The 22,355-nt window shown below is 42.9% G+C and overlaps 1 protein-coding gene and 1 long non-coding RNA gene across 7 annotated transcripts in view; one reads left to right on the forward strand and one right to left on the reverse strand.

The window, feature by feature from the left end:
• The window catches only part of KLHL5 (kelch like family member 5), a 93,017-nt gene extending 82,024 nt beyond the window's left edge, over nucleotides 1-10,993 (reverse strand). For 5 of the 6 annotated variants that reach the window (XM_086406108.1, XM_086406106.1, XM_086406104.1 and 2 more), the window contains exon 1: nucleotides 10,680-10,993. Coding sequence is in view for 1 of the 6 variants with exons in the window: in XM_086406107.1 (XP_086262233.1) it covers nucleotides 5,521-5,603 (83 nt within the window). In the remaining 5 variants the exon portion in view is untranslated. Of the gene's footprint in view, nucleotides 1-5,520; nucleotides 7,950-10,679 lie in introns of those variants that run through there. The other variant, XM_086406107.1, reaches the window with a different exon arrangement.
• A 143-nt stretch (nucleotides 10,994-11,136) lies between these two features.
• Nucleotides 11,137-21,964, forward strand: LOC147370799 (uncharacterized). The gene is made up of 2 exons (XR_015165463.1): nucleotides 11,137-11,485; nucleotides 11,919-21,964. It is a non-coding gene; the product is annotated as an uncharacterized LOC147370799 (long non-coding RNA).
• The last annotated feature ends 391 nt before the right edge of the window (nucleotides 21,965-22,355 follow it).

Here is a 22,355-nt window from a genome sequence, read left to right on the forward strand (position 1 = left end):
CCGGGGCTTACTCAAACTCATGTTCATCTAGTCGGTGATGCCATCCAGCCATCTCATCCTGTCGTCCTCTTCTCCTCCTGCCTTCAATCATTTCCAGCATCAGGGTTTTTTCCAATGAGTCAGTTCTTCACATCAGGTGGTCAAAGTATTAGAGTTTCAGCTTCAGCATCAGTCCTTCCAATGAACATTCAGGACTGATCTCCTTTAGGATGGACTGGTTCATCTCCTTGCAGTCCAAAGGACTCTCAAAAGCACCAAAGAGTTGATGCTTTCTTTATGGTCCAACTCTCACATCCATACACGACTACTGGAAAAACCATAGCCTTGACTAGACAGACCTTTGTGGCAAAGTAATGACTCTGCTTTTTAATGCTGTTAGCCATAGCTTTTCTTCCAAAGAGCAAGCGTCTTTTAACTTCATGGCTGCAGTCACCACCTGCAGTGATTTTGGAGCCCGAGAAAATAAAGTCTGTCACTGTTTCCATTGTTTCTCCTTCTAGATGCCACGGAGTGATGGGACTGGATGTCATGATCTTAGTTTTCTCAATGTTGTTTTAAGCCAGCTTTTTCACCTCTCTCACTTCATCAAGAGGCTCTTTAGTTCTTCACCTTCTGCCATAAGGTGGTATCATCTGCATATCTGAGGTTATTGATATTTCTCCCAGCAATCTTCATTCCAGCTTGTGATTCATCCAGCCCAGCATTTCTCATGTACTCTGCATATAAGTTAAATAAGCAGGGTGACAATATACAACCTTGATGTTCTCCTTTCTGAATTTGGAACCAGACTGTTCTTCCATGTCCGGTTCTAACTGTTGCTTCTTGACCTGCATACAGATTTCTCAGGAGGCACGTAAGGTGGTCTGGTAATCCCAACTCTCTAAGTATTTTCTACAGTTTGTTGTGATCTACACAAACGTTTTGCCATAATCAGTAAAGTAGATATTTTTCTGGAATTCTCTTGCTTTTTCTAAGATCCAACGAATGTTGGCAATTTGATCTATGGTTCCTCTACCTTTTCTAAAACAAGCTTGAACATCTGGAGGTTCACAGTTCACATACTGTTGAAGTCTGGTTTGGAGATTCCTTGAGAATCTCTAATAGCCTAAAGAACCAGTTAGCTGGACCATGGATTTGAACACTTTGACAGGCTTTGCTTTGGACTTTGAGGATTTTCCCCCTACTCTTTTACAGTTTTCCAGGCTTCATCAAATTTGATAGCAAATTTGTTGTTTCCTTTATATTGAGACGATATACGAAAGCAGTCAACTTAATTTTCAAGAATAAAAAAAGTCTTTTCCTTACACTCCCATTAATTTACATGTTTATTAATGTTTTATAGTAAAAACAGGTTTGTGAATAAACACAACCAACTTTCAGTAAGTACCCAACTCAGTGGGTAAGCACAAAATCGTGTAGGTCTGCCCTGGAGCAACCTACTCAGCCATGACTGATCTCTCAGTCTTCAGGATCAGTAGGTACATTTTACAGAGGGAAGAAAGTGCATTAGGTTAAAGCCATGAGCCAGTGCAGAGGTAGCTGGTGTGGATTTTTCTGCTCTCACTGCCCCACATAATCACTTATTAATGGTACCCTAAGTGACACAGCAGAAAAAACTTGAGCCAATAACCAAGCCTCTCACCAGCTAGCACACAATTTGGACAAATCACTTCATCTCCTCCATCTTTGGTTTTCTCTTCAGTTAAATGGGATTCAGGAAGTAGCATGTACAAGTATCGAGAAAGAATTTTAATTTGTAACAGCAGCTACCATTTTGTGAATGTGTAAATGTGCAAGGTAACGTGTACACTTTATACTGAATGTGGCATTTGGTTGTTACAGTCACTTGGGAAACAGGGTTCATCCCTTTTACCCTTATATATGAGGAGACTGCAGTCATTTTGGAGCCCTCAAAAATAAAGTCTGTCACTGTTTCCCCATCTATTTGCCATGAAGTGATGGGACCGGATGCCATGGATCTTAGTTTTCTGAATGTTGAGTTTTAAGTCAACTTTTTCACTCTCCTCTTTCACTTTCATCAAGAGGCTCTTTAGTTCTTCTTTGCTTTCTACCATAAGGGTGGTGTCATCTGCGTATCTGCTTGCTCCTTGGAAGAAAAGCAATGACCAATCTAGAAAGCATATTAAAAAGCAGAGATATTACTTTGCCAACAAAGATCTATCTAGTCAAAGGTATGGTTTTTTCAGTGGTCATGTATGGATGTGAGAGTTGGACTGTGAAGAAAGCTGAGCGCTGAAGAATTTATGCTCTTGAACTGCATGTTGGAGAAGACTCTTGAGAGTCCCTTGGGCTGCAAGGAGATCCAACCAGTCCGTCATAAAGGAAATCAGTCCTGAAAATTCATTGGAAGGACTGATGCTGAAGCTGAAACTCCAACACTTTGGCCACCTCATGCGAAGAACTGACTCACTGGAAAAGACCTGATGCTGGGAAAGACTGAAGGCAAGAGGAGAAGGGGACGACAGAGGATAAGATGGCTGGATGGCACACTGACTCAATGAACATGAATTTGAGTAAGCTCTGGGAGTTGGTGATGGACAGGGAAGCCTGGTGTGCTGTAGTCCATGGGGTTGCAGAGTCGGACACAACTAAGCAACTGAACTGATGAGGCCACAAAATGAAGTGAGATTACATATATTAATAAATGGTGAGTAGCAGGGCTCAATTTGAATCCAGGACTGATTGTAAAGACTGTACAGTCAAGGATACCCCACTGCTTCTTGTTTTTTAGGTATTCTCATTTGCAGCTCATGACTACCTTGTGAGAAGTAGAGTAGGTAATTACCACCATTGTCCAAACTGGGAAGCAGATTCAGAGTATAGTTGATTTGATATCTAGGTTATCAAGGTTAGCTATTAAAAGACAGCCAGAGAACAGACTTAACATATCACTCCTAATGTAACAATATACTATTAAGTTCAACTTTATTAAGTGCCAATGGGGCATTTATTCACCAAGTTCAAATGCCTCACAGAGTCTGCCCCACTTAAGCTCCCTGCCAACCTGTCACTAATTCTCATAGGATGAAGTGCTGACCCACATTAATATCAAAAATACCTTTTCATCTCTCAACTGTATCAGTACTTAAAGACAGTAGAAGAGCAAGTAACATTTAAAAAATCAGCTAAATTAATATTTTATGGACTTTGTATCCCCAATTTATCTATACAAGTTATCACAACTGATATTCTGAAGATTATGGCATAATTATAACAAAACAGAGGTGGTGGTTTAGTCACTAAGTAGTGTTCAACTCTTGCAACCCCAGGGACTGCAGCGTGCCAGGCTCCTCTGTCCATGGGATTCTCCAGGCAAGAATACCGGAGTGGGTTGCCATTTCCTTCTCCAGATGATCTTCCCGGCCCAGGAATCAAACCAGGGTCTCCTGCATTGCAGACAGATTCCTTATCAACCAAGCTAAAAGGGAAGCCCAATTATAACAAAATATTTACTTTTAAATAGCCCTTTGACTTGTGACAGGTAAAAAAGATTTCCTTGCTGCCCACTCCTGATTTTGTGAATATGTTATGACATAAGCATGAACGTCTTAATACCATAAATATGATGACAAACCACTGCTAACTTCCTGCCAGATACTGTATTTTTGGTATGCACATAGCTATCTTATGTGCCATAAAAAGTAATAATCCGGATAGCTATAATTTTGTTTTTTACTGACTCGAACAAAATTCAGTAAGTGTTTCTGTCTTGTTTGTAGCTTTACAGTGATGGAAAAAAGTGAGCAATCAGTACTCTTGAGACACTAATATAATCAAGCAAAACTGCCTGAGTTCTTGGAACACAATGTGTCAATCACAGATTAACTTGACTCTGTTGTAGCCCCAATCAGATTTTACAAACTGCATTTTATGTTAGACAGAACAGTGTTAAGCTCTGCAAGGAAAGGGTAAAAAGGTCAGTGTAAACAATAGGAGAAAAATGTAAAGCACTATGTTTCTCAACAGCTTATAATTAGAAATGGTTAATCACTACAAATGTCAAACCAGTTAGCCATTAAAGAAACTCCCTGGCTTGACCTATAACCAAGAACTAAAAAACAAAACAAAAAGGAAAGAAGAGAAAAAGCCAACAAATGACTGTTTTATAATTTAATTCCAGTAAAAAGCAAAATAAGGCAATCTAAGTGAGTCACATGGTGATCAGTGGAAACCAGTGGAAGCAAGGGTTATTTCTTAGTTTTAACCCAATGTTCTCAGGCAGTTCAGAGCCATTCTCTCAAACTCCCAGTCTCCAAGCTGGGAGAGGGGATGGCAAATAAACTTAGAAAAATGAGTGGTTTGGCCCCTCCATCCAATGTACCATGCAGAATCTGTCCAGTAATTCTAAACTCTGCAGAGCACAGAACTGAGTATCCCTTCTTTCTGCTTATCAGAGAACTCTCTGCCCAAAGGGCAGGTTTAGTAGAAATGAGCCAACTGTCCTCAAATCTAAATCTCTAATTTGCTCTCCATACTAGAGCCAAAGTTAACCTTTCAAAGTGTTTAATTCTTGATCCCATCACTCTTAGTTAAAACTTTCCTCACCCCTTGCCCCCCCCAAAAATAAAAGGCAAGCTCTTTAGTATGGAATTTAGTGTTTTTGACGATCTAATGGTCCCGGCCTACCTTCCAGCCTTACCTTTCTCTTCTCTATTTCCCTCTATCTCATACTTCCTGTCATGAAAAGAGTTAAAACATACAACATTAAAGTTAACAAAATGAGTATTACTGAATACTTCCCAAATGAAAAGGATTATGGAAGACACTGTGGATAATGACAAGTGTGGGTAAAATCTTTTTCTCTTCTACTACCAACCTTCAGTTAACTCTCTTGGTTCTACTTCCTTGGCAATCTAATGAAGGAGGTATGTTAACTATGTTACCTGGCAACATTCCTCAAGTAAAAATGATCCCCCTGATTAGTAAATTTGCATCTGGACTCAGAGGAATTATAATGAACTATAAATACCTCACAAGAAGCCATGGCTTTGACTTTCCTAGGTGTGATAGCTCTTGAAATTGGCACATCCCTTGAGGGGACCCTGAAGTTAAATCTATGGAGTCATATAAGAGACAATGTCTCCTGTGGGACATGAGGTGTTTTAAGCCAAGCCGGCTCTGGGACCTACCTGATGTGAGCTTTGTTTCCTAGCACCTAAGCTTTCACGTAGGGAGATGTCTCCCAGGTGGCTCCATAAACTGCTTACATGGCCTGCTGTGAGGATCACAAGCACTGATGAGGAACATGTGATGCTGCCTTGCCAGCCAGCTGTGGTTCCTGTCTGATATCTTCTGAGTAAACAAGCCTACAGCAGTTTTATAAGTCTGAACCCAAGAAAACCCAATCATTTCCACAGCAACAAGACTGTTAAGAATGTCTTAAATGAGGTTGCAGATGTTCTACAATCTGAACCTAAACTCATTCCTCTTTTTGCCTTTTTTAGCCTAACATACAGCCCTGATAAATCCCACCTAATCTCATACACAGCTTTTACTCACCTTCCTCTGTTGTTACTCTTTTCTCCTGGGGATGCCCTCTTCCAGGTAACATATACCTCTCCACAGTCCATCCCTTCAGCCATCTGCTGAGGTGAAGCTATGGATGTTTTTCAACTCAAATGAACAGAGACATTGCATAGGTAAAGAATGGCTAGGAAACTCTGCTAGAAAAGCTAAGTACACAGTTTAAAGAAAAAGAATGGAAATTTATTGACAATAAAAATAGGTTACGTTGGTGGAGAAATACAGCAATAGCATGTTAAAGGGTAAAATGTCCAAGGAGACTGTCTAGACCAATTTGAAGGATAGAAAGGAATAGAAAAGCAGTCTTCCTGCATTATTAGTCATGGGAAGAAACAAGGGAGCCCTGTATTAGCATCAGAAGTAGGTGATTTATAAGCATTAGACAATTCAGTAATCTGTACCTTGGGAGAGGGAAGAGAGATGGCTGACAGTATTACAATGGAGATGGCATCTGCCAGTGTTCTGGGAGGGGATATTGTTGCTACAAGTCAGCTCCAGTTCTAACTTCTTATCCTGATTATTCTCCTGTCCCACCAGATTTGCCAGCTGATGTTAATTATGTAGTAGCACTTTCATGGACATCACAGGTTTCTTTCATCCTAAGCTATTTGAACTGCTTCTCTCTCTATTACAAAATTGTCAATTATCCTAACTTGTTATACTTTAGGGCCAACTCGATCATTTCCAGACTCTGATAGTAAATTACCTTAAGAACTAACCAAGATGTGGCACTTAGAAAAAAAGTAGTTCTTCTGAAATGGCCAAAGGGTCTAATTCGTTTCAAGTGTGTGAACTCTTAGGTTAAACGCACCCATTTAAGAGCAGAACAGGGAAAGCCAGCCAACAAAGAGGAATGAAGTGTATGTGTGGAAAGAGACACTGGCAAGAAATTATAGATATGGAGAGGAAAAGCAGCTCCAGCTCCTAACTTTCTGCTATAGATGCCAGTTGCCTCTGAGCAACTCACGTCCTGCCCTTGGATTCTTTGACAGACAGCTGTATCACTTTTCTAACAAAACACTCTTTCTGCTTTAATCAATTTTCTATAACGTCACCAAATAATCCCTATGACCAAAAAGATGATTAGAAGCAAAGTGTAATGATGTAGATATACATAACCAAGTTTTATCATATTAGAAGATTCTATTTATGTTATTTTAAAGAGAAAAAAAGGAGAGAGAGAATTCAATTGTAGCTGTTTTCTGTTGGTATAAACTTCCCATTCAGCTTTTTACCCTCATAGGATCTAACACAGGGCCTCATACAATACCACATTTAACAAATGTTTACTGAATGGACATATAATTAAAAAATAATGAAATTCACTTGGCCAAACACTTTGTCTAATTGGGAGTTTCCAAAAGCACTTCAGTTCCAATTAATAAAAAATGTTCTTTATAATTCTCATTAGCATAATTCTATGATTACATATACACAAAGAAACACTGTTTTCTATTCCCTAAATAGAATACTGAAAAACATGGTTTGGATTTGATTTATTCAGACTATGTTAACTCATGGAACTATAAAGTCTGCTTAGTTGTAGTCCAAAAGACCATCCCAAGATTAGTCCCCTTCTCCTCTTTTTGGGTACAAGACAGAATTACATTTCCCCTCCTCCTTGAAGTTGGGTTGCAGTCATATGACTTGTTTGGCCAATGAAATGGCAGTGGAAGTTATGTGTGTCATTAAAAGTCTTTAAAAGCCAATGTGCAATTTATCACATCCTTCTCCCTGCCTAATAAATGTGGAAGCAGGTGTTAAGATGAGCCTCTGACGATCTGGGGCGCTAAATGACTACTGGAACAGAGCGCTCCTGCTGACCCTAACTGGACACTTAGCATGACTGAGAAACAATCTTTTGTTGTTTTAAACCACTAAGATATGAGGGTCTTTTTTTTTTTTTTACCAAATAAATGAAGACAATGAATACCTTTGGCCCTCAATTTATCTTCAGGATGGTAACATTTTATATAGCATTGAATCATTTCTAGCAGAGTGTCCCCAACCTCTGGGATCTAACGCCTGACGATCTGAGGCAGGGTTGATACAGTGATAATAGAAATAAAGTGCACAATAAATGTAGTGCGCCTGACTTATCCTAAGACAACACTCCCCACCCCGCCCCCCGCACCCTGCCCCATCTGTGGAAAAACTGTCTTTCATGAAACCCATCCCTGTGCCAAAAAGGATGGGGACAACTGATTTATAGAATACTTTCTTATAGAAAGTATTATCTAAGTCTCCTAAGTTATTATCCTAAGTCTCCAAAGTCAAACACAAGAACTGAGAGGAGTCAAAATTTTGGACTAATCCCTCATTCTCTCAACTCTCACTACTTGCTATCTGAAACTCACAGGCCAAATATATTTGGATAGGATATTTCTTGCTGTTCAAACTCTTGCCATCTATACTCAGGAATGGAAATAATTTATAATAAAGGATTCTTGATACATTATTTCATTTGGACTCTTAAAGCTGTTTTTCCACTACTCAGTACCTATTAGACTCTCAACATTCATTTAATGAACTGCATACTGTCATCATTCTAATCTTACAAATAAGGAAACAGATTCAGAGAGGTTCATAAACTTACTGGAAAACAACCCTGTGCATTAATGGCACAATCCCAGATTTTCTGGCTCCAAATCCCTTTCCATTATGTATCATGCTTTCCAAGATGTCTTATAGCTACAGAATTCCAGGTTTGACAGTAATAGTGCCAGTAGTGTTTGGAATAAAAAGCAAATATTAATAATGTATCTATATCCAAGAATAATTAAAATCATCCTTTAAGGGGTTCTACTTGCCTAAACCTAGTTTAATTCAAGATCCCAAGTTCCTTGAAGCACAGAACAACAGGAAGAAGTTCTAGAGATCATTTGGTCCAACAGGCAATTTGCAGAACAACTGTAAAAGAACTCTGGGGGAAACTAGCCTTTTCCTTGATGTAAAATATTTTAAAATTCTGGGCTACCTAGGTGCCGCAGTGGTAAAGAACCCACCTGCCAATGCAGAAGACACAAAGAAATATTGGTTCAATCCCTGGCTCAGGAAGATCCCCTGGAGGAGGATATGGCAACCCGCTCCAATATTCTTGCCTGGGAAATTCCACGGACAGAGAAGCCTGGCAGATCACAGTTCAAGGGGTCGCAAAGTGTCTGACACAACTGAGCACATACACACATTTTAAAATCCTGACTTTTATCTTTACTTTGGCTCTTAATAAATTGGTAAACCTCAGGCCCTTTGCTCTCTCATTCTTATCAAATCTCAGCTGTAAGAAATATTCACAAAGACTGCTTGAAGGATAAGCAATCCACCCACTTCTACAGGTTCAGTGGTTTTCAATTCGTGGTCCATATCAAATAAATTTGGAGAAGGTCACACAATACAGCCCCCTTTACGAAAGTAAACTAACATTAGCCAAGAAACTGAGGGGGAAAAAAAACCCTGAAATTTGTTTAAGCCAGTTATCTCAAACTTATTTAAGCTAAAATCTTATTTCAAGAAATAAACTACTGATTTCTCATGCCTCAGAATACAGTTTGGGAAATACTATTCTAGGTAACTCTACACGTTATGAATGGATCATTATGAAAGGCTTAACGCCTTTACAGAACTTAACTTTAGAGTCTTACTATTGCTCTATACTGAAGTACATTGTTATCCAAAATTCATCAGTTTCTGTAGATACCTTAAAAATGTTGTCAACTGCATCACAACAATCTCTTTTAATTAGGCCCCATGAGAAACCATTCCTCTCGGGCCTAATTATTGGAAAATGCTGGGCTTAGGCAGAAGAATTGGTCTGTTTTTATCTCAGAATTTGAAATACACTGAAACTTACTTTATTCCTCTCTCTCTCCTCCCCCTGGCTGCTAGCGATGTTCAGAGCCAAAACTGTGACTCGCCTCTAGTACAGGATCTCATGCACTTGGTGTTATCTTACCCTTGACTTTTTTCCCTGCTCTGCTTCAACTTTTCATTTAATTTTGTTTCACCCCACAGTACCATATGGACATTACGTTGCTTTAAATCATTTTTGGAACTATTATACACATCAAGTTCTATTTTCTTACAATTTCATACTGATTTCTCCCTACCTGTCCCAGTACCCCGAAATATCAGTGTCACCTTTGTGTAAAAGTATTCATACAGCTTTGAGAAGCCAACAGAACATACACATTTACAATACAGTCATATTCACTATGCTTAAAACCAAAGGAGGTCATTATTGGTTTTTCAGCGGTCTAATAACCAAAAAGACTTATTAAACTGTTTTTTAAACGGAAGGACAATTGCCATTTATTGGGTACCAGTAACAGCTAGGCACTTAATACACAACACTTTCGTATTTTTTTTTTTTTTTTAAAAGCAAAGACATTGGCATATACATTATCTCTGGAAAAATGCGCAAGAAACTGGTAATACTGCTGGGTGGGGCGAGACAGCGTATCTCTTCTGTACTGTGAATTTTGTAAATGTATCATTAAAAAAAATTTTTTAATGAATCGATAATAAAGACGGCAGAAATGCTTTACTCTTTAATACACCAAACTTTCTTCGTCATGTTTTGATCTCTGGGTACGACTGTGAAATGCCTAAATGAAAAAGTTTCAACCAGAACTGAAATGCCTAAATCTCTGAGAAAGTTTCAACCAGACACGCTGGTTTTTCTTGAAATAAAAGTCTCTTTCTTATTTTCCACACTCCCAGGGTGAGGCAATTACTCAGAAACTTAGCTTATGGTAGCCTGAGGGTAACGAGGGGAAAAAAAAAATCCAGAATGGTTTCCAGTTAAGTTTTATTGGTAGAAGAGTAGGGGGAGGAAGCACTGATTCTGGACAGCAGCCCACGCCGCAGCCCGCCGGCCACAAACGCCGCGTCTAGAACTTTGCATAACTCGAGAGCGGCCCAAACGCCGCTCCGGGCTGGCGACTGAGCGGCGGGAGGCCGGACCGCGGTTCGAGCCCCGGGAGGTCCCCGCCTGGCCCACCCTCCGGAGCGAGACGCCCGGGGCCGCCTCTCCGAGGGCCCGGCAGGAGGGTCGCGTGGGGGCGGGGAGCGGGCCTCGGTGCACGGCCGACCCGCCGCGGCCCCCTCCCCGGCGCCGAGGAGGAAGTCGCACTTACCGCGTCGGGCTCCGGAGGCGGCCGGGGGTCACGGCGGGGCGGGGCGGCCAGGCGGGCGGAGGGAAAGCAGGAGGCGGGGGCCGGCGGGCCGAGGAGGAGGATGCTCGGCCCCTCGGGCGCCCCCAACCCCTTCCAGGTGGCCTCACGCCCGCCGCCGGCCGGCCCGGGGCGGGCCACTCCTCCTCCGTCAGGCGGTGCGAGGCCAGGGGGCGAGAAACTCGTCAGGCAGCGCTGGAGGGGGGCCAGCTGGCGGTTGGGGGTCGGGGGCCCGCTAGCCCAACAGTCCCGGCGCGGCGCTAGCAGCTGCCTCCCCCGCCCCCTTCCGCCAGGCTCCGCCCCCCCCTCGCCGGCCCGCTAGCCCCCGGAGACCGCCGCTGCCGCGGGGTTGGTGGTTTCCCTTCTGGTTTCCCTTCCCCCCCGGCCTGGTGCGCGCCGACGGCCTGGGCAGTCGGGGGAGAAGGGAGGGGAGCGGCGGGGTGCAGCAGGGGCCGCTTGTGGGGGAGGGGGACGTCAGGCTGGGTGGGGCTCTGGGGGAGGGGGCGGGGCGCGGAGGACCTGACAAAGATTCCGGTTGTTCCCTGCCCCTTGAAACCGGGATAAGGGAAAATTCCTGGGGGTGGAAGTTTAGGAAGAGGTCCCTCTGCAGGGCTGGAAGGCGATCAGAGAGCCGGGCTGTGTTGTTGTTGTTGGGTTTTTTTTTTGATTCCTTGGAGGACAGGACTGTATTGTCCTAAAGCTTTGGGGGAACTCACCAAGAGTTGCCTCTTTTCTCCAGACTCTCTACCCCTTCCCCATGCAACACGCTGGTAATTATTGCGCCCCATAGTGGGTTTGTGGATACGTGTCATGATAATTACGATCCTCAACTTTGGGGTCATAATCATTGTTTTCTAATGGTGGGATAATAGGAATTCCGCTGAAGTTGGTTCCTTCTTTATTCCTCTAGCCAATATATATTAATGCATGTATTTATATATATAGTGTGTGTGCGTATATGTATATATGCCAGGTGCTGAGAATTCAGTTTATTCAGCGCCTGTATCCCAACACCAATCGAAAGCGCTTCATATGGCTTAACTCAATCAGTCTTAAGCAAAGCAGCTAAGGTCCCTGCACCCACGGAGCTCATGGTGGATAAGGGAAGGAAGAGGCCCCCTTAGTTTGTCTCTAAGTGTTGTGTAAAGGAAATGTCCACTTGGTTTCTGTTTTCAAAGTAATGCGTCTGTTCATTATTTTCAGATTTAGTGCTCCTGTGATACATTGTCATCCTGTCCGTGAGGTTGCATTTCGTCAGTCCTCCCAAAATGAAATTTGCACTGGAGATCTTTAGTGTGTGTCCATAATGAAAACCCAATGCAAGCAAATGGTCCAGAAGACTGATGGGTCAAGTCAACAGCAGAACAACTTGGCCAAATTGCGTTCGTGGCAACAGCCTGGGGTGGCTGCGAGATTTAGGGATCTATGTTTGTACACCCCCACTTGGGGAAGTGGTTAGAAAAACCAACAGAATGTAAAACACTGAGGCATTGATATGGACTGCTAGTTCAAAAGGAAGTGGATGGGCTGATTTTAAACTGTTACAATCAGGAAGAGATACTTTATAAAATCCCAGTGAGAGCTCCAACCACAAAGCACAGGATGCATTTTTTTTTTTTTAATCAGAGCCACCTGGAAGAGACTCCCCACTTCCTCTTTGCAATCACACCTACATGCATGGATAAAAATTACTTGAATAGCATTGTCTTTAATTACAAAAGACAGCTGTGAAACCCACAGTTTGAATTTTTGGAGTTGAATGCTATTTTTCAGCCTTCATTTGATTTCTCCGTGTTAACATTTGTGCACATTCACAGCAAATGACATTGCTCTCATAGTTTTGTTTCCTCTCATCATTATTTGTTGTTCAGTTTTGGAAATTTAATTCAGTCTTTTGGGTTTATAGTGAGAAAGGCTAGAAAAGCATTACAATCAAATCAGATTACAATTGTAGTTGTAAAAAGAAAATGAATCCTAATTTAAGAAATAGGAATTCCTTCTCCTTTATTTCATACTAAATATATTGTTTGAAGTCTATCAAAATTGGGAGAGGAGTACGTCTATATTGCCTATATTATCACCCTGCTTGTTTACCTTATATGCAGAGTACATCATGGGAAATACCAGGCTGGATGAAGCACAAGCTGGAATGAAAATTGCCGGGAGAAATATCAATAACATCAGATATGCAAGTGACACCACCCTTACGGAAGAAAGCGAAGAACTAAAGAGCCTTTTGATGAAAGTGAAAGAGGAGAGTGAAAAAGCTGGCTTAAAACTCAACATTCAAAAAACGAAGATCATGGCATCCGGTCCCATCACTTCATGGCAAATAGATGGGGAAAAAATGGAATCAGTGAGAGACTTTATTTCCTTGGGCTCCAAAAATCACTGCAGATGGTGACTGCAGCCATGAAGTTAAAAGACGCTTGCTCCTTGGAAGAAAAGCTATGACAAACCTAGACTACATATTTAAAAGCAGAACCAAGTTTACCAACAAAGGTCAAAGCTATGGTTTTTCCAGCAGTCATGTATGGATGTGAGAGTTGGACCATAGTGAAAGCTGAGCACCAAAGAATTAATGCTTTTGAACTGTGGTGTTGGAGAAGACTCTTGAGGGTCCCTTGGACTGCAAGGAAATCAAACCAGTCAATCTTAAAGTAAATCAATCCTGAACATTCATTGGAAGGGCTGATGCTGAAGCTCCAATACTTTGGCCACCTAATGTGAAGAATTGACTCATTGGAAAAGATCCTGATGCTGGGAATGATTGAAGGCAGGAGGAGAAGGGGATGACGGGGGATGAGATGGTTGGATGGCATCACCGACTAGATGGACATGAATTTGAGTAAGCTCTGGGAGTTGGTGATGGACAGGGAGGCCTGGTGGGTTGCAGTCCATGGAGTCGCCAAGAGTCAGACATGACTGAGTGACTGAGCTGAACTGAAATCTATTCTCTTTGATTTACTAATTTTGTTTTCAGGTTATTTGTTCCACCACCCCAATGAAAGCAAATCAAATATATATCCCTTATGACCTGACATCCTGCTGTTGGCCTCAGCTGACAGCATGCTTACTCTCAGGCTGTTCCCCACAGTGGATTTCTTTTCTACCATCACACCAAGCATTTGCCAGTGAAGTCTTTGCATGTCTCTGTTTGGAACACTCTTAGCCATACACACGACTGTCTCCCTTTTCCTTCATGTCACCTTTCCTGACTGTGTTATGTAAATTTGCAAACCATAACCTCCACTCCATCTCCTTATTTCTCACCACTTAGCACTGCTGCTGCTGCTACTGCTGCTGCTAAGTTGCTTCAGTCGTGTCTGACTCTATGCGACCCCATAGAGGGCAGCCTACCAGGCTCCCTGGTCCCTGGGATTCTCCAGGCAAGAACACTGGAGTGGGTCCACTTAGCACTACCTGACATTTATCTGTTTCTCTGCTCCCACTAGAATATAAACTTCAGGACAGCAGAACCTTGTCTTTGTAGTTCACTGTTACATTTCCAGTGTTGTCTGTCACATAGTAGATATGTGCGTGCATGCTAAGTCACTTCAGTTGTGTCCAACTCTATGCAACCCTATGGACTATAGCCAGCCAGGGTCCTCTGTCTATGGGATTCTCCAGGCACGAATATTGGAGCCGGTTGCCATGCCCTCCTCCAGAGAATCTTCCCCACCCAGGGATCTTATGTCTCCTGCATTGGCAGGTTCTTTACCACTAGTACCACCTGGGAAGCTCCACATAGTAGTTGGTGGTGGTGGTGGTTTAGTCACTAAGTCATGTCCAACTCTTGTGACCCGTATACGTGTGAGCCTGCTAGGCTCCTCTGCCCATGGGATTTCCCAGGCAAGTATACTAGAGTGGGTTGCCATTTCCTTCTCCACATAGTAGATACTCAGCAGCTATCTTTTGAAGGAATGAATGGCTTCAGATAGGAAAGATAGGTTGTATTCCTTTTTGTAATGGCCAAAGGGCTTTCTTGAAATTTATCTTGTAACTGGGGTCATCTGACTTAGACATATTAATGAGGTCTCAAATGCAGCCTGGTTTTATCGTATTTAAAATTAGAATTAGAAAATGGTTTTTAACCTCTTATTCTGGCAATATACTAAGAAACAGGAGTTGAAGCATTCACAGCTAAGAATTTATGGTAAGATCTTACAACTTGGGCCATAAATGGATCCATAGAATCAGAGAGTAATAATAGATCAATAAATGCTGTCAAAGTCTTAGTATTTTTTCCCTGAGATGATATAGCAGCAATCAGAAGTGAAATAATTGAACCTAAAATGTGATTACTCTACTGATAACTTGATAAATGGTGCCAATACAATGTCCTTTGAATGCTCAAATGATTTTAGTTGAGAATAATCATGATAATAATAATAATAATCAGCCTTGGGATTTCTTTGGAGGGAATGATGCTAAAGCTGAAACTCCAGTACTTTGGCCACTTCATGCGAAGAGTTGACTCATTGGAAAAGACTCTGATGCTGGGAGGGATTGGGGGCAGGAGGAGAAGGGGACAACAGAGGATGAGATGGCTGGATGGCATCACTGACTCGATGGACGTGAGTCTGAGTGAACTCTGGGAGTTGGTGATGGACAGGGAGGCCTGGCATGCTGCAATTCATGGAGTCGTGAAGAGTCAAACACGACTGAGCAACTGAACTGAACTGAACTAATCATGAGAGGGAAGGTGACAATTAATGTTTGAATTTAGTTAAGGTGTAGTACTGATAGCAAACAACTTAATCCTAGTGTATGGATGCACTTAGTAAAGAAATGGTTTTACTTTTCATTTTCTGCTCTGATTATCAGTTGTGTGGGTGGGGAGGATTAAAAGCTTAAATGTCATTTTATGTAGTATCTATGTTCAAAATCTGGATCTCACAAATGGGATTGCTTTTAGAGGCTTTAGGATTACTTTTAACAGTATTGTTGTTCTCCTTGTTTTGACATGAAACAGCCTCCTGTTTCACGAAAATACATAGTTATGTCCAACTCTATGCAACCCTATGGACTGTAGCCAGCCAGGCTCCTCTGTCCATGTGTATTTTCCAGGCAAGAATATTGGGGTGGGTTGCCATACCCTCCTCCAGGGGATCTTTCCAGTTATAAGATAAATTTCATAAAAGCCCTTTGGCCATTATGAAAAGGAATACAACCTATCTTTCCTATCTGAAGTTATTCATTCCTTCAAAGAATAGTTGCTGAGTATCTACTATGCGGGGCTTCCCAGGTGGTGCTGCTGCTGCTGCTAAGTCACTTCAGTCGTGTCCGACTCTGTGCGACCCCATAGACGGCAGCCCACCAGGCTCCCCTGTCCCTGGGATCCTCCAGGCAAGAACACTGGAGTGGGTTGCCATTTCCTTCTCCAATGCATGAAAGTGAAAAGTGAAAGTGAAGTCACTCAGTCGTGTCCGACCCTCAGCGACCCCATGGACTGCAGCCTACCAGGCTCCTCCATCCATGGGATTTTCCAGGCAAGAGTACTGGAGTGGGGTGCCATTGCCTTCTCTGCCCAGGTGGTGCTAGTGGTAAAGAATCTGTCCGCCAATGCAGGAGACATTTCCTCCTATGAAAATACACAGCTTTAAGAGGTCTGATTAGATCATACTCCTGGAAGGAGCCTTTCCAGGGTGGGAGGAACATGTGGCCAAGTAAATCCAACCCAAAGTATGTCCCCTTGAATTTTACCTCAGATTCTCATTCTGATTTCTCTTGGTTCCCCAGGGCAATTCACTCCCCCTTTTAACTTGATGCAAAAACAATGAAAGTCGCTCAGTCTTGTCTGACTCTTTGTGACCCCATGGACTATATAGTCCATGGAATTCTCCAGGCTAGAAGACTGGAGTGGGTAGCCTTTCCCTTCTCCAGGGGATCTTCCCAACCCAGGGATCAAGCCCAGGTCTCTTGCATTGTGGGTGGATTCTTTGCCAGCTGAGCCATGAGGGAAGCCCAAGAATATTGGAGTGGGTAGCTTATCCCTTTTTCAGCGGATCTTCCCAACCCAGAAATCAAACCGGGGTCTCCTGCATTGCAGGCAGATTCTTTACCAACTGAGCGTGATGCAAACACCAAAATAAAGAAAAAGTTCCCTTAGCTTTCTTTACCACAGCCAAGCCAATCTAGAATTTTCAAAATGAACTTTTAAAGACCAAATTCTAGAGGAAAGTAAATATGAAATTATTATGGAAAATATAAACAGCACCTGTAGCTCCAGGTGCTGTTTGTTCAACTGCTCTCCTATGGTTTCCATTCTTCCAGGAACAAACTTTCATCGCCTAAGGGCAGGTATAAATTTAAAGGCAATTTGCCTAGTTTCCTTCTCTCCTGGCTCTTTTTCTTTCTCCACATTGTAGAGTCATTTTGGGTCTTTTACATGAGAGGCATCAGGCTTGTCCCAGGCACGACCGCTGGACTTGTACACCTGTTCAGTTCTTACTTCTGGTCAGAGGGTGCTGGCATAGTCCCAATCCAATCCCAGGACTCTGAGGACTGACATAGTGTGAGAGCTCCTTCTTTAGGTGGAACTCTCTTAATGGAGGAAAGGTCATTCTAAGCCCACTGTCAGGTCACTTCTTTTCGTCTTCAGAGTATTCACGTAAGAACTGTCCTTCAAGCACACCCCTCTTGGGACAGGGGTCTGGCAGTGCTGGGCAGCAGAGACAATAGAGTCAGGTGCTGACAGTCTGAGGGTTTCTCACTGGAGGGCAGCCCTGTTCGAAGGTGGGAAAAGCAATGGCAAGGGCGGCCCTATGGGGAGAGATGCCCCCCACCAGCCGCAGACACACAGGGACCTTCAAAGCACAAAGCCATGGTCACAATTCAGTAGAAGTGCAAAGTTGGTATTGACTCCCTTCTGAGTCAGGAGGGGCTTCCAGGAGACCTCTCTGGCAGTGCCTACCAGGAAACAGACTGACAGAGAGACAAGAAGGGCCTTGTCTAAAGCTACCCAGCAAGTCAGTGGCAGGACCCAGAGGGCCCAACAGGTCTGTCCACCCGCAGTCTAGGACATATTACTGTCACAGATGGCCCTGTCAGATCCTGTCCTGAGCAGAGACCTGGCATCACCCCCAACACACGGTCTGCTCAGTCCCACCCATGGGAACACTGTGGCCCTTGCCAGGCAGGCAGCAGTCCCTAGGCTCAGAGCCCGTGAGTCAGAGGGCACTGAGCCTTGTGAGGTGAGCCCTGCAACCCTGCCTGCGGCTTGTAACCATTCAGGGAGGTTAATGATCATGGAGGGGCGGGGCCAGCCCCACCTTCCAGGGTACTGTCGCTGGGGATGCCGAAATGCCATAATTGAGAAAAGGTAAATAAGTGATGAGTAAAGCCAACTTTTCACCAAAAATTAAAAACAAAAAATAAGCAAGCCTGTCTGTCCCCCTCTCCCAGCCTCCACCCCAGCAAAGCTGCTGAGGCCCGGGGAAAGAGTGTGCATTCCCTCATGCACGTATTTCCATTCCTTCATTCATAAGTAGGCCTCCGATAATCAGGCTATGCTCTGACTGGGAAAAAAAAAAAAAGGTTTTTGTAAAACAATTTAAACACTTCCTTCCCATCTCCTAAACACAAACCTCATTCTGTTCATCCCCCAGGACCCTGCTTAATAAGCTTCAGTGATTCCATTGCCTTCAAGGTAGAGTTCAAACATTTTAGAGTGGTAGTAAGAGCCTTTGTAATCTAACCCCTCTCCAGGCCTGTGTCCATTCCAAATGATTTGCAGTGTCCAGAATGTATCATTTCTTCTGTAACTGTACTTTCAAATAGCTTTCCTCCCTCTGGCAAGTCCAGCCTTTCCAATCTCTGCTTGCCTGAGTCCTTCAAGACTCAACTCAAGGGGACCTGCTCTGGCAATCACTATCCTAATCTTCCAGACTGAGCCTGTTCCTTCTTTGTGTTCCCATAATATCCTGTACGCTCCTCCATCACCACTGGTACTTAATGGGCTATGAACATTGGTTTACTCATCTGCCTCCCTGACTAGCTGAGAGGTCTATGATGACAGGCACTTATAAATATTTGTTGAATGAATGAATAGTTTTAAAAACACCCCTTGCCTATGAAGCCTTGAGAAATAGCAACTTAGTAGAGCAAGACCATTTCTACCTATTAGCATTACAACGTATATGGATAGGCTTCCCTTGTAGCTCAGATGGTAAAGGGTCTGCTTGCAATGCAGGAGACTCGGATTCAATCCCTGGGTCGGGAAGATCCCCTGGAGAAGGGAATGGCAACCTATTCCGGCATTCTTACCTGGAGAATTGCATGGACAGAGGCACCATAGGGTTGCAAGAGTCAGACATGACTGAGTGACTAACACTTTCACTCACTACTATATAAATGTTCACTATTATTATTACTGTTATTAATTCCAAGAACCCAAGGCTCTAAACCCACATCTGTGATGACAGGCACTTATAAATGTTTGTTGAATGAATGAATGGAGGGATTAAAAAAAGCACCCCTTCCCTATGAAGCCTTGAGAAACAGCAACTTATTAGAGCAAGGCCATTTCTACCTATTAGCATTATAATATATATGGATGGAAACTTTCCTCTAATTTATAGTGTTACACTACCAGTTTCATAAAACTTTAGAAGATTCTTAATTTAGGAGTCTATAAACTTATAAGGAAAGGGAGTAAACACAAAGTACTGGTATGTATTTTCATGCAAGGAAAAAAAAATTCTTCCAGCATCTCAATATACTTGTTTTGCATTTTAAAAATGAAAGTTGCAATACTACTAACTGATGTTGATTTCTTGTGAGTTAAAAAATATTCTGGGATCTTCATATTTGAAATATTATTTCTGGGTTCACCACCTAACAGACGGGAAGCACTCATTTGGCTTCCATCTTAATGGTCTCAGAGAACAAGTTTACAACCACTATGCAGGGTTAAGCATTTAGGTTTGGCACGGTGCTGATGGTTTGCTTATAGAATATTCATGCAGTAGCACTCACCAGATGTGACGAAAAGGCCTACAGCATAGAAGACACTGTGCTTGCTACTTGTTATGGGAGAGAGTTTTACAGAAAGATGATTCAGACAGATATGTAAACTGAAAAGTCCTTATCAATCATTGTGCTTCTACTTCCTCCTCCATTTCATCTTTTCTATACCACACATCCCTTTGTTCACACTTGCATTCTAAATTCAGTGACTATACTTAGCACAGAATACTTGAGGAAAGGTTCTGGCTAACAAGCAGCTGACCTGAGATACAAAAACAGTGAGTGACTAGACGGTGGCACACATGGTACACATTCGAAGACAGTCTCAGATTTACTGGTCTCAGCAAGACAAAGAGGGAAGAAAACAAACATCTCATTCTCCTTCGCCCTGTCCCCAAGAAAATCAAGACATAGTGTTACTTACAGATTACATGTATCAAGAGACAGAAAAGCACAATGGAAACATTCTTCGTGATGTTAGAATAGAAAAACCTTTGACTCTTTAGGAAATAGAGTAAAATCAATCGCTCAGCATCTGAAAGTATTAGGTGCAGTAGGTACAGTCTCAGAAAAAAAAGAATAGGCTGCAACGAGAGGGCGTTTCAATTTCAAATTATGAATGCATTTCGTTCTTCTCCCCTCCATTTCCAAGAAAATCAAGAACTAGTGTTAATTAGATTTAGAAGAGCTCTCCAATCACAGCCAGTTTTTTTCTTTCTTCTTTATTATCAGAGTCTGGACCCATTGGATCTAAAACTTTCAGACTCTCAGCAATTGATTTTTCTCTGTTACCTGAAGAGTCAAAGCTTGTTCTATGCTAGAATGGTGAAAAATGTTTCAGTTGTGATTTCTATCTCTTGATGCATGTCATTAACATGATAATACATTTCAAGGTCAGATTAGGTGCCAGAAGCTGTTCCCAGAGGCTGAGACACTACAGTGTTCCCAGGAATCCATTCCAGGGTGGCTTTCCCTCTGGCCTCCCTCTCTCACTGTACCATCTGGGCAGACAAGCCTGCCTCCTATTCCTTTCAAGGAAAGTGGCCCCAACAGGTTCCTTCCCACACAGGCTGCTATCTCACTGCAGTGGGTTTTGTTAGTGAAAACAGACAAAACTTTTCCTGACACAGGTAATGGAGTGGGGCCAGTGTAGGGAAAGTAGCCATGTGCAGACTGGGCACGTGAAGCCTGACACCTCTACGGAGGCCCGTGGGTGAAGACCTCAGGTGCACTCTGCCCAGTCTCCAGCATTCTAAACACAATGGTGGCAGATCAAACCAGATGTCTCCCAGAGGGGAGGTGAACAAAGAAAAGGCAGCTCAGTGAACCGCAGCCTGTGGTCTGAGCAATGCTGAGCATCTTCTCTGGTTCTCTGAGGGGGCGGATGTATGTCCCAGGTTGGCCGGGCTGTGCTGGCTGCTAACGGGCGACTCCTGTGTGTCCACGTGGCCTTGAGTTTCTTTGCAACAACCTTGCCACAGCCACTGAAGGTTAACAAGGCAAGAAAGGGCAGTGCTGTGGTCTCCCGTCAGCCTGATCTGAGGCTTGCTCTCATTCTCTAAGTTCAGGTTCTGACCCATACTCCCAGCCCCAGGAATATCCCAGCATGTTTCTCAATAATCTTTGTTTCTAAAGCAGTGAAAAGGCTATGTGGAGAGAGGGAGAGAGAGAGAGAATTATGTTTACTGAGTTACAATTTACATAAAGTAAAATCTACCCTTTTCAGTGTACAGTTCTAGAGTTTTTGCATACGGTTATATAAGTGCCACCGTCATCAAGATAATATTTCCATCACCCTAAAAACTCCATCTTGTGCCTTTGTAGTCAACCCCTCCTCTGCCTCCAGCCTCTGGCAACCACTGGCCTGTTTTCTGTTCCTGCACTTTTGCTTTTCCTTGCTGCTGCTGCTAAGTCGCTTCAGTCGTGTCCAACCCTGTGTGACCCCACAGACGGCAGCCCACCAGGCTCCCCCATCCCTGGGATTCTCCAGGCAAGAACACTGGAGTGGGTTGCCATTGCCTTCTCCAGTGCATGAAAGTGAAAAGTGAAAGTGAAGTCGCTCAGTCTTGTCTGACTCTTAGCAACCCCATGGACTGCAGCCCACCAGGCTCCTCAGTCCATGGGCTTTTCCTTAGTGCCATATAAAAGAAATGATAGAAAGCCTTCTTTAACATCCTTATTCAAACCAACATGTACCTTGCCCAACTCTCTGTTAGCACATCACTCTTATTTTTTTCCCCCAGAACACAACATTATTTGAAAATAAACTATTGCTGTGATTTTCTTGTCTGTCGTCTGTCCCTGGAATGTACACACCCACTAGAATGGAAGTGCCAGGACTTTGCTTCATCTACCACTTCATCTCTAGGGTTCAGAACACTGCCTGACGCCATGGAACTGTTCAGTAAATATTTGTTGAATGAACTGCAAACTGAATGAGGACATTGGAGCTTCTCCCAAACTTCTTTATGCTTAGGCAGATCTCATTAATAAAAATTATTTCCTCCCACAAAATGTGTTAATCCAAGCATGGCTGTGTTGCCACAGTAGATGGCTTATCTGCAAGTAATACATTGAGAAGTAATTAGACTGATCCAAATTATGAGTCATTTGCTTTCTGGATGATTAGATTGCTGTGTATAGAACTGGTCTGAAGTGAGTAAAATGGAA

The sequence above is a fragment of the Bos grunniens genome, chromosome 6 (genome assembly GCF_055505025.1).
Source record: "Bos grunniens cultivar Pamir isolate PY7600 chromosome 6, Bosgru_T2T1.0, whole genome shotgun sequence".
Classification (NCBI taxonomy): domain Eukaryota; kingdom Metazoa; phylum Chordata; class Mammalia; order Artiodactyla; family Bovidae; genus Bos; species Bos grunniens.